At 40.1% G+C, this 13019-nt stretch overlaps 1 protein-coding gene across 1 annotated transcript in view; it reads right to left on the reverse strand.

Annotated features, from left to right (window-relative positions):
* Nucleotides 1-13019, reverse strand: part of exoc2 (exocyst complex component 2) — a 165644-nt gene that overhangs the window by 70154 nt on the left and 82471 nt on the right. Inside the window, exon 11 of the mRNA XM_007889614.2 lies at nt 12566-12684. Coding sequence (XP_007887805.1) covers nt 12566-12684 — 119 coding nt within the window. The remainder of the gene's footprint in view (nt 1-12565; nt 12685-13019) is intronic.

Genomic DNA, 13019 nt, shown 5'->3' on the forward strand with positions numbered 1-13019 from the left:
GGCAGATCATTCATTGCAAGGTGAACAGAAGACTCTGTATGATATGCAGAAGTGCTGCAAGGCAGTCACTGCATCCGCCATTTGTTCCCATAACATGCCCAGCTGTTGTTATTCCGATTCCCAAAGAAAAATACATTTTGGCTACAGTGTTCCAGTGCTATAGTATTATAAATGCAATCTTATGCAACCCAGGTCAAGAAGGACTGCCAATTTTCTTGCAGTTTAATTTGCTTTACTTATTAAAAACACAATATTGTGTTCCTTACCCATGAAAAAGATCCTCCACTAAATTCACGCACTATTAGGAATTTATACGGCTTCAAATTGAGGATTGAGTTGTTCGGCATTTTTCACATCTTTAAAATCAGAGGCAAGAGGTCATCACTCCTTTACACAATTTGTATTTATACAGCGCCTTTGTATAAAAGAATATCTCAAAACAAATGTAATCGTGGACACTCTGCAGGGCAGTGAGAGATCCAGGATGATGCTGACCAAAGTAAAGGTCAAATAAATACAGTATATGTGAAGGCAGCCAGACACAGCAAGGCCAAGCAGCTTTGAAGAAAGTTTCAATGGATAACTGCGTGATGGCTGAGGCTCGACAGGGAGCAATTGACCAGAATTGGAAGAGCAAAGTGTACAGACTATGGGTAACGTAGGGTGAAGCCATGGAGGGATTCAAAGACTAGGACAAGCATCTTAGCTCAGATCAGGGTCAAGCAGGACACCAGCAATCAAAGAGGTTGATGGAATTGGAGCTAGAAACACTTACATGCTGTCGAAATCCAAACAACAGCCAAATATTACCTAGTTGATATTTAGCCATATAAAATGATGGCACAATTAGCTCGGCAGCCAGGCAGAAAAGCAACAGTGCTGGAAAGGAGCAGTCACAAAGATGCAAAGTTGAGCATCATTAGCATTGATATGGAAGTGAACCCCACGTTTGTGGATGATGCATTTGTCCTTGCATTTGATATAGCTCCCATAGTTTATCACACGAGCAAACAAACAGCAAAGATGTAGACAACGGAGGCTTACAAAGACAGATAACCTTTGGATTCATACACTGGTTATCAATCGCTGCGTACCAGATTTATGAATTATAGAACACCAATTCTCTCATTTAAATGTCATTTTCCTTTGAATTTGTATTTGCAGCTTGCATCAGGCTGGCTCAGCTCATAGCACTCTCGCTTCTGGGTCAAAAGTTTGTCGGTTGAAGACCCATGTTAGGACTTTTGAGCTCACAGTCTAGGCTCAAACTCCAGTGTGGTGTTGCAGTGTGTGCTGCATTGTCAGAGGTGCTGTCCTTTGGATAAGATTTTAAATTGAGATCCTGCTTGCTCGGTCAGGTACATTAAAGATCCAATGGCACCACTCGAAAAGAGTTTCTCCTAGTGAGCTGGCCAACAATCCTCCAGACAAAAAAAAATGGGCATTCATTCACTCCCTGCTTTTTTGTGAGACATTGCTGTCCCCAAAAGGCTGCCATGTTTGCCTACAAATCGTTACTGCACTCTATTGTAAATCCTGTGGAGCACTTTGAGACGATGACAACAATGTGATAAGGCACTAAATAAAGTCGAGGATTATTATTATTGTCCAAAATATATCTTACATTTTATTTTAAAAATTCAAAACAATTAAGCTACATAATTAAAATGTTGAATGTTCTGGCTTTGATCACTGATATGTGCTGTGATTGCTGAGCACAGTCAGGACTTCTTTAGAATAATAATAATAATCCTTTTGTTTGATATAGCGCCTTATCAATTGTCATTGAGACATCTCAAAGTGCTTCACAGAATATACTGTAAAGTGAAATTACTGTCTGGAGGATTGTTGGCCAGCTCACTAGGAGAAACTCTTTTTGTGGGTGAAACGCATCGCCTTGAGTGCTTCTGGGGTGGCGGGCAGGGGCAAAAAGACAAGACAGAGAAAATCAGTCAGAGCTATTGCTACTGACTCTTATCCAGTGAATTGAAGATGTGGGTCTCCTTTCTGCCCAACCCGTCCTCCAAAAATGTTGCTTTTGACTCTGCCAAATCATTAGAATACAATAATTAAAAATTTGACATTTACACCAACAAGTAATTTACAGCATAAGGTCATAAAGCCTATAAGTAAACATACATAAACTATACTATAGTCGGTGAATTGACCAATTGGGGAATGCAGAATCAAAGTTCTTTCCAGTGCAGTGCAAATCACCATTTACAATATAACCTTTTCACGTCCTCCCGACGTGAAAGATGCTCTATAAATGTAATTTTGTTGTTGTTGCTGTTTAACAAAGAATGTTAGGGAAGCATCATAAATTAATACATTACACTTGAGTTAGTGTGACTGCCATAATACTAAAAAGGTTGTCTGTACTGGCCCATGCCGACATTTAATTATCAGTGTTCCTTACCATACTAGCACTCGTCACTCACAGCCGGAGTAACTGACAGTGTAGTTATAACACAGCTGGCTAGGAAATTTTAACTAGTGAGAGGTTAGGCCTCAATCACAACACTGTGGTGTCAACCCCCTAAATATCTTCCTTTAATTATGCCCAATTCTCAGCTGTCTACTTCTGCCATTTCTCCCACAAGTGATAATGTGGACAACTGGTCTGCCCAGTTTGCAAAAGCCTAAATGCCATTGCAGACGAACGTGCAGGTCATTGGCCAGAAGCGTTTCAACTTTCCCATCTCATCTTCCACAGCTCAAAGTTAAGTCACTCCACTTAAAGCACCTCGATTCTCCTCTCTCTACACTTGTTAATTCATCTCCTGCCACGTTAGTTTTGAACAAAACATTTTTGAAACTGTCAGATTTTTGCCTGGAAGAAACCCTGGATGTAGCATGTTGGCATTCCGCCAAACTGGTGCCAAGGAATGGGAGCACACATGCTCGTATAAGACCCCTGACCTGCAATTCCTCACGTTCTTTAGCTCATTCTCTTAAAATTCACAGTTGGGGGGAACTTGGTAAAATAGTCAAACTTCATGATAATGAACCCCCAAAGGACTGATAGAAAAGATCATTATATCATTGTGTTCACTATAGCTCACCCCTCTTCCACCCCAACTTGGCGTCAGGCTCCACCAATGTCAAGCGCTTTGAGACGCTTCCCAGTGTGAGGGTGGGCTATATAAATGCAAGTTGTTGTTGCATCGTAAAAATGAAGAAATTACCAATTTGAATTACCATCATTTTATTCTGTTAAAAAACACTACACAGCTTAGATTACTTCATAATATTCGTGCTTTTCTCAATGCATGCTGTTTCTATCTTGTTAACCAGTCCCAAAAGATCATCAGTTCCAGGTAATGATTGTGTGAAGTTTTGCACAGGTATGATTGCATTTCTGAACTCATCCATTGTTAATAATAGTAATAATAATAATCCTTGCATTTGATATAGCGCTTTTCATATCTTTTAGACATCTCAAAGTGCTTCACAGAATATGCTGTAAAGTGAATTGACCGTATATTTGTGGGCGAAACGCGGCAGCCAATTGCGCACAGCCGTGTTCTACAAACAATCGTGGATTGAAAATGACAAATTTATTATTGTTTTGTTTTGGAGGGATTATTATTAGGCGTATGGAGTAAGGAAATCTGTCCAAGGCTTCGCCCTGCCTGGAACTGAATCCAGGTGTCTCGCCTACAAGGCGAGTGCTCTAACCACTGAGCTACAGGACTTCTCATCCTCCATCAGAAGATTGAACAAATCCATGAATCCAAATAGTGTATGAACTGTTGAGAGGAAGCAAGCAGTGAAGGGATAACTGGTTCTGTGGCTTCCACGTCCTCATCACCAAGTTTCCTCATTCTCTCCCCGACTCAATGTCACTGATTCAATAATGCCTTCATCCTAGTGGCAGTTGCCACTTCAAGCCCTTTGCCTTGTTGAAGTTTGTGTGTAGATGGCGGGCCATCTTATCAGGCAATGAATGCATAAATTATGCAGGATTCGCACGACAATAGGTTACCTTTCAATTAGCCTCAGCTTGAATTTCATTGTTGTATCCAGGTCAGTCCTAGTTGGTCCTGCTTAAGTGTTCATGATAGTAGGGCGAAACCTTGGGCAAGTTTCCTTACTCCACACGCCTAATAATAATCCCTCCAAAAACCAAAAACAATAATAAATTGGTCATTTTTAATCTACGACTGTTTGTGGGACATTGCTGTGCGCAATTGGCTGCCGCGTTCACCCACAAATATACAGTCAATTTACTTTACAGTGTATTCTGTGAAGCGCTTTGGGACGTCCTCCCGACGTGAAAAGTGCTATATCAAATTCAAGGATTATTATTATTATTAGGGCTGATTTCCATTGAAAAAAATTAGGTCTTGCTGTTTGGTTCGTAATAAGCAGGGTTTGTTATAGTGCAGCTATACTGTAATCTTTTATTCATGTTCAATTTGTAAGCTGATTCTTCACAAGTCCTTTTTGGTAATGACCGAATTTAAGGCTCTTGTCCAAAATCTTCAGTGATCTTAATTTTTAAGACAGCAGCCTTAAACCTATGAACGTGAGAAATTTTGGGCACCCTAATTTGCACTCTCACTGTTTTCTGTTCTTATTTGAGATTTTATTACTCGACTCGAAGTGAAAAAAAAGCATTGGCAAATTATGCATTAAACTGGAGTTCAGCCTCAGCAGAAATTGCACTGTTCATCACTGCGGTAACTTTACATGCCCGTTAAACTATAATTACTGTACTTTATATCAGCTCTTTGGGACATCCTCCCAACGTGAAAGGTGCTCTATAAATGTAATTTTGTTGTTGTTGTTCTATGCACTGATCCATTGATGTAAAATATCTTGCAATCACTGCCATTCTGGACTCAAAATAGCCCTGGGAATTTAGGCCTTTAGTCCCACTGTGGTAAATGAGATTTTCAAGGCCATGCTGAAAATTGCTAACACACCTCCTGGGATCTGCACTTCCACAAACAGCCCTAGTTGTGATTCGGCATCTCACGGGCACGAGCGGAGACGGAGAGAGAAAAATAATGTAGTTGCATGGGCATAGTTAACAGAGGTTTAATTCAAATTTCTACTTCCCATGCACAGTATAAAATGAGCAGCATTAATTTGTTGGATAATCAGAGCGATAAATATAAGCTTTCTGCCTGCATGCACACCCACCATGACCTGTACCATGTACAGCAGCAGAGTGAAGTGCAACATTTGATGATGAGTTTATCTTTAGAATGATCTGTTCTGATTGTTCAGAAATTCCACTGCTTTCTGCTGACATGTGCTTATCATCAGGAACGTTGAAGTATTTGATATCATTAGCTTTTAATATTTTTTTAAAAAGGCAGAAACAAAAATGTAAAAATGTAGTGTGCATAACCTGTGTACAGGAGTGCAGGAGATTTTCCTCACATGTAAGTTGTAGGTACAACTTTCATTTCATTTTTAAAACGAAACAATATGGGAAACAAAAAGGCATGTGGATTGTAAGGACACAAAAAGAATCATGACATATTGTGAAACAGGTGAGTAGGGATTACTTAACACAAGTCTAATTTATTGGTTAATTTATTCATGGGGCAGATCAAGAGTGCTGTAAAAAGATTTTAGGCTGCAAGTCAAGTGTTGACTTATTCAAATCTCTTTTCAAATCTGGAATTGAACTGGTTCAAGTTCAAAACAAAAAGGTACAGTTCTTTGATGAAACAATTGCTTTGGAAATTTGCTGAATTATTCTAAGGTCAAGGCTCACAGATGTACACTGTGTAGACTAATCTATGTTTCTGCCAATCAAATCTCCAGGTTGAGAGATGTACAGTAAACATTCAGAGCAAACCACAATCAACCTGCACACCGAAGGAGCTAGGTCTCAAAACCAAATATCCGAGCAGGATCCGAACATATTGCATATCAATTTGATTGTTAGATAAGTAAGTTTATTTCTGACCTTTCATTTTACCCAAATTAATGAATTGTAGCATCCCATTTTTGGATTAATGAGTCGTGATTGGACAGTGTGTCTTAATCCAGAAATATTATGACGCTTTGTGAGCTCTATTATGACGTTGAAAAGGATACATTTATATATAGCTATGAAAAGAAAATGTTCTGGCAATTTGAAATTGAAGGATGATAAGCGAGTAACTAGGAGGCAAAGTATGTGGATGAACCCAAATCTTAAGTGTATACATGCTGTGGGCATATTAAATAAGTGCTGGCCTCCATTCCATTTACCTAAGGCACGGCTTATCGCTGCTGATTAAAATGAATTGCTGGCAATTATATATGTCGATGGTGAAAAATGATGAGCTATTTTCCTTTCCTCGTTTTACAAAACACACGACTGAAGTAAAGTGAAGACTCCCATCTGCTTAAACTAAAACAAATTCTTCTCGTCAGGGTCGTCTACAAATAGAAAAACTAGGCAAAGATCCACTGGTGTGTTAATGAGGAACTCAACCTTATAACCTTTCACTGTTGCCAACTACTGAATGTACAAAGAATGCTTTCTTGGAAAGAACTTTTTTTAAAGGAATAGTGATGGTTACAAGCATGTACTGCTATATCTATTAGTCAAGCTAGATGTCACGTAACAAGAGATGAAACCTTGGTACTCATTTCAATACTTTAGGGGCAGCATATAAATGTTTTGCTGCAGGTTTTGACCAACATGAAGAAACAGAAACCATTAAAAAGTATTTGAATTAAGAAAGAAAATGTCTATAACTTTCTTTTAAAAATAAATCTTAGTTATGCTCGGAAACAAAGAATGCAAATTGATGCATCTGTGAGCTGTTATTATAATTTTTGTTAAAAATAGTCAAACAACTTGCAAATCTCAAAATATGCCTCTCTGATTGATGTTTCAATCACCTTCCCACTCCCCTCCCCCACCCGCCCCCCACTGTGAAGTCACTTTGGGGCAAACCTTCAGAGGTGAATGGTGCTATATAAATTTAAATTGTATTGCATTATTTCGTTGGCCTTTCAATAAGTTACTTATTTTTACATATTACATTTTATTTAAGCAATATCAATTTGTAAAGAAAACAAAAACCACTGGTAATGGTCACATAACAGGGAAATTAATTTCAGACCATAGCAGCCCACATTCCCCCTCCCCCTTTTCTGTGACCATTACCACATCATCTTGGTCCCAGACACACTTTTTCTCTCTCTGGTCTACCTATTTTGTTGCAATCTTTGTTCTGAATCATTAACACTTCTTTAACCCATCATCCCCTGTCCTCTACTCCATTTGCCTTCCTTGCCCTGCCTCGCCCCTCTCTGTTAGCCCTTAAAAGCCTCTCCCTCCCAATATGCCTCAGTTCTGATGAAGGGTCGTGGACCCAAAATGTTGACTCACTTTCCTTTCTCCACAGATGCTGCCTGACTTACTGAGTATTCCCAGCGACTTCTGTTTTTGTTCTCTTATAAAGCTGTTCTTTTTTTAAAAAAAACTCCCTATCTACTTCTCAGCACCCCTCATCATTTTGAGCACCTCTATTAAATCCCCCTCTAACCTTCTCTGCTCTAAGGAGAGCAATCCCAGCCTCTCTAGTCTCTCCACATAAATGAAATCCCTTATCCCTGGTATTTACTTGAAAGTGTCCAGAAGAAATATCACGGCAAACAGATTTTTTTATGGTGTGACTGGTAACAATAGAAGGAAACAAACAATAACTGAAAGATGCCTGACCTCCGTCCCCTTAAACTGTTCAGGAAGGGACACGCATATACGTGCAGCCAAATTTAAAAAAGATCTTAAAATTGCTGCTGTGATTCTCCCCAGCGGGACAGGTGAACTACAAATGGTTGAACAGAGTTTAGAAAGCTCAGAAATTGTACCAAATAAACTGATCAAATCATTTGGGTGGTGTGGCGGTGGGGGGGGGGGGGGGGGGTGTCTCACGAACATCAACACGTTCACAACAAAAGCAACATTCATTTGAAGAGATCACCAGCACAATGAATTGCTTTGAAGCCTCCAGAACAGGACAACAAAAATAACCATAAAGTTAGCTGTCTTGTTTTTCTCGTCAACGTACATCAAAACGAGAGACAGGGATTTTTTTTAATATACATTTAGTAAAACTGTGCAGCACAGTCACAGAGTTATGATAACACAGGGAAAATAAAACCTGTGATAAGAAGTTTAGTGTTCATTACAACATTAACATGTGAAATTTTCACATTCATTTCCTCCCCTCATATGAAAATACATATAACACCATGAACTCGCCTGTAATAAGAATAACATTTTTTTTAAATACAGCATCTAATCAAAGTCACCAACGCAATAAAGATATTCATTACAACTGTTACAATGTACTATTTGAGAAAACAAAGGCAGAATATTTTATTTAGGTTCTCATGAAAGATTCATGACTCCCCCAGTTTTAAATAAGATTCTGTAAAAATTATAAGTAAATATTTTAATTGTAAATTCAAGTGCGAATGGTGCTGTATTGAGACTGACATCCTTCAAATATCAAATGGGATAGCAAGAGGAGATGCACATTTCATCAAAACCAGTGTGTCTCAATGATCTGAATGTCAACCTGAACCTCAAGGCTGGAAAGCGCTGAACAGCTGAAAACGTTAAGGTGTTTTACTAACCTCTGACGATATCAAAATGGTTTTGAATATCTGCTAAAAATACAAGCATAAATAGTATTGATGCTATAATCTGTGAAGTTAAGATAATTGCTCCTTTGAAGATTCAGAGAATAACTGATCCGTTCAGCCTTGATAAAGAGATCTTCAGCTGGGCTGAAGCCAAGGTGATAGGAACCCTAGGTTAGCAAGGGCAACATCAGTTTGTATTCCTGATCGCTTCCCAGAAACCCATGGAGGCATATGTTTGCACTTCAGGTGATGGCACGATGTTAGGGTCAGCTTGAATGATGCCTCACCACTTTTCTCCCCCCCACCCAAGAAAGAGGAGTCTCCTGTCACCCACTATCAGGGCTGAAATCCATCAAAATGTGACTAATGGCCACATGGATAAAGTACCAGAGAGTAATCAATGTCCAATTAAAGGAAAAAAAAGTCAAAAAAGCAGAGAAAACTGGCAGAGAAAAAAAGATCAGAACTGTGCCAAGGAATTAATAACCACCAGCCCAGAGTGCTGCCTGGGGACAATTAAACACGTTGGCATTTCTACCAGTCTTTTAATTATAATTTGATACAAATCCAACAGCCAACAAAACACACCGTCAAGAGTCAACACATAAATCATCATAGAGGCAATTCTTTACGGCTATGAATCTGCTGCTGCTACTGAAGTCCCCCAGAAACCAGCCCCCCAGACACCAGTCCCCACTACCAGACAGCAGCCTCCAGTCACCAGCCCCCAACCCCCAGATCCACCACCAGCCCCCATGACCAGGCCCCCATGACTGGGCCCCCACTACCAGCCTCCCTCCCTCAGACACCAGCCCCCAGACACCAGCCCCCCAACCCAACACCAGCCCCCACACCAGCCCTCAGTCGCCCAGACACCAGCCCCCACCACCCCAAAACTAGCCCCCCAGCACTAGCCCCCCATGATCAGACCCCCGCGACCAGCCCCAGCCCCGCCAACACCAGTGAGATTCTGTCTCAATCTGGGGCTATATATCACAGAAAGCAGTTAGCTGCATGTTGGTAGCATTATTGAACACGCTGTGTGTGCGCTGGCACTCAAAACCTGCACAGTATCCCCGTTGTCCTTAACCACAAATCCTAACCAGCAATGCTGGAATTTGCGGTTATCAGTTTAGCTTTTCCTCCAACATGCAGAGCCTTTTTTAACTTTAGTAGAAATAGGAAAGCGATGGGAGAGCAAAACTTAATTCACATGTACTTTACTCACCCTCAGTCATCCCTTGTCCCCACGCAACTGCCCCCCCCCCACCCCCCGACTCCATGAAAAACAATTTGAGCAAGCCAGTTGGCCTACGTTGTGTGAACTCAAATGCATTTTGTGGCCTCTGAAATCTGTGTTATGGACATGTACCAAGTCAGAAACAACCCAACATTGTCATTGATGACGGACTTCAGAATCCCACCCCTCCCCCCGCAAATTTAGCTGAACCTTAAGTATATGTGCGCAACAATATAAATACAATTCAGATTAAGGAATAATTTGATGAGCACAGTCAAGGCAGACTCCCATAGCTGCATTATGCTGTCCAAAGTTCATATTTTTCATCTCCAAGTAAACAAAACGACCAAAAACAGGGTTAAAAAACGAGGAAACAGATTTAAAGCAACAATGAACTGAGCCAGAACGATTAATAATGTACTTTGTGCATGAACAATATAAAACAAGTTAACATTCTTCATTGTTTAAATGTGCCATCTATCACACACTGCTTTAGGATTGTTGTGATTTTATACAGTTTTCCCTTTTCCCTTCTCCTCTCCTTCCCCCACTCATCAAGCCAAACTTGTTCTGCAAAGCAGTAATCGGTCAAATAATGCCTCACAGATTGTGGGCATTGATCCCAAATCATTGCTTCACATTGAACATACACAAATTCTACAGTGTTTCTTTGATTTCAAGATTCAATACAAGACCAGGAAGTACTCTGACACCAGCTGTAAGGAAACTCCAAGCTTATTGGAGCCAGGACAGAGCAAACTTTGAATTTCAAATGAGAAGTTCCTTGACACCACATTAGTTTGAATGTTATGAAAGACTCCTGGCTCTTCAATAATATTACAAATTAACCAGCATTTGCCCTGAGTTGAGTGTGAGAGCAGTATAATTATGACTGTGATGGGTCAGACCCTGTACTGTAAGCACCTCATAAAAGGTGAGATAATTCGAAATATATCTTCTTATCTTCGAGATGTTTCAAAGCGTTCATAGAATATACTGTAAAGTGAATTGACTGTATATTTTGTGGGCAAAATGCGGCAATTGCACACAGCAGTGTCCCACAAACAGTAATGGATTCAGTGACCAGTTAATTAGTTTAAATAAAAAAATTTTTTGAAAGGATTATTAGCCCAAGAAAAGTGATCTGACAACATTCCTACTTACTGCTAGGTAAGCAATCGTGTGGAATAAGGAAACTGGGAATCGAACCCAGGCTATCTCAAAACGCTTCACAGGGTTATTACTGTAAAGTGTATTAACTGTGTATTTGTGGGCGAACGTGGTTGCCAACTTGCAGACAGCAATGACCCACAAACAGCCGCGAAGTGAATGACCAATTTTATCTGGACAAATGTGGGCCGGGATTGTTGGGCATGAATCTATTTTCACTTTAAAGAAAACAATGAGCCTAAGCCAATTTATATTACAACATTTAAAACAGCTTTTGCAAAGGTGTTAGGCACCATAAGATGTTTCTTTGGTACACGGAGAGTTAAAAGAACAGCATTGTGACATGCCAAAGTAATGTCTAGCCACAGCACAGCAGCAACTCAGAGAGACATAGGTAGTTAGTGATTTAGGTTTGATGTCCCCCAGGACAATGAGTAAACACACCATCTCAGCTGTGCTGCTGAGCCCACGCGACTCCCAAACTGGAGAAGTAAAAACTGAATCGAGAGCTGTTGCCAGTGGTCAGTGAAATCAGAGTGATATTGGCAGAGGGATACTGGGATGCCCATCCTGACCTGTCAGCTGTGTGGCCCATGGAGACCATGGGGACAGACATGATGAAAAATAAACAATGAAGCAAATTGTTTCTGGAAGTTAAGTGCAGGCCAATGTATCGTCACATTTTTGACAGGTTTCCAGACAGTATGTTGCTGGCTTAGCTAGTGCAGCTTTCAGTCTCCATTTCAGGAAATGCTGGAGCTTGCTCTCACTCTCACGAATGTTGCATAAGACTTCAGAGGCCTAAAATGCTACCTAGTCTAAACCCTGTAAGACCATTTTGTCTAAAAAGTTGGGGCAGAATTATGAACAGTTCTTAACTGCTGGCTTCATTTGGAAGTCTGAATTTCAGAACAGGAGGGACGGAACAGGATCAAACAGGATTTTACCAAAGAAAATAATAATAATTTGGTCACTGAATCCACGACTGTTTGTGGGACACTGCTGTGCACAATTGGCTGAAACATTTTATCCACAAAAATACAATCGATTCACTTTACAGTACATTCTGTGAAGCACTTTGAGATGTGATAAGGCGCTATATCAAATGCAAGGATTATTATTATTATTATCTACAGTAAGAACAAAGGGCATTCTCCACAAGATTTATTCAGTAACAGTATTTAGGCTTCATTTGGAAATCTGAATTTTAGGAATTTTCTAGAACTCGTCCGAGCCCAAACTTTTATAGAGAAAATGGTCTTTAAATGATAAGACTAGGTGGAATTTTGGTTCTCAGGATAGTGGAAGAGGTGTCCTCGTGAGAGTTTTGTAAAACTCCAAAGAAATGACAATTCCACAATATTTTTGATGGGGAGGGGGTGGGAAGAGAGGGGGTAAAGAAAACAGGATGGAAGAGGATCCAGTCAGAACAACGGACATTCTCCACAAGATTTATTTAGTAACTGTATTCTGCAGGATGCATGTGTTTTAACTCACTGAAACAATTTGTTCCCACTGAGCCATAGAAAGTACAAACCCACTTGCCTTTTTGCCCTTTGACATAATTCTCTCTGCAGTTCTGCATCAGTTGCAAGATCCACTTGTGTTGAGCCAGAATACACTGCCAAGCAGGATCACCTGGTGCATGGAGATCAGACAGATACCTGCAAACCACAGTCAATATGAGGATTAGGATTAACATCACAGTTGGTAGGAAGATATTGAACAAAAGATGAAGTCCCAGAATACATTACATTTTCTATCAGATTCATTGTTTAAATGCTGTGTTCCTTCTGTTTAAGATTCAGTAAGATTCCATTGCTCTGAACCACAATGAGACCTATATGAAACTCATTTATTCCCAATATCGTAAGATCAATATGGATGAAGAAGGCCCTTCGGCCCATTTTATCTCATCCTTCCAGAATGCCCATTTTACTGTATACGCATCAGCATCAAGCTGTTTTTAAATGGAACACATGTCCTTGTCTCTATCTAC

Source organism: Callorhinchus milii, unplaced genomic scaffold, assembly GCF_018977255.1.
Source record: "Callorhinchus milii isolate IMCB2004 unplaced genomic scaffold, IMCB_Cmil_1.0 Scaffold2, whole genome shotgun sequence".
Lineage (NCBI taxonomy): Eukaryota > Metazoa > Chordata > Chondrichthyes > Chimaeriformes > Callorhinchidae > Callorhinchus > Callorhinchus milii.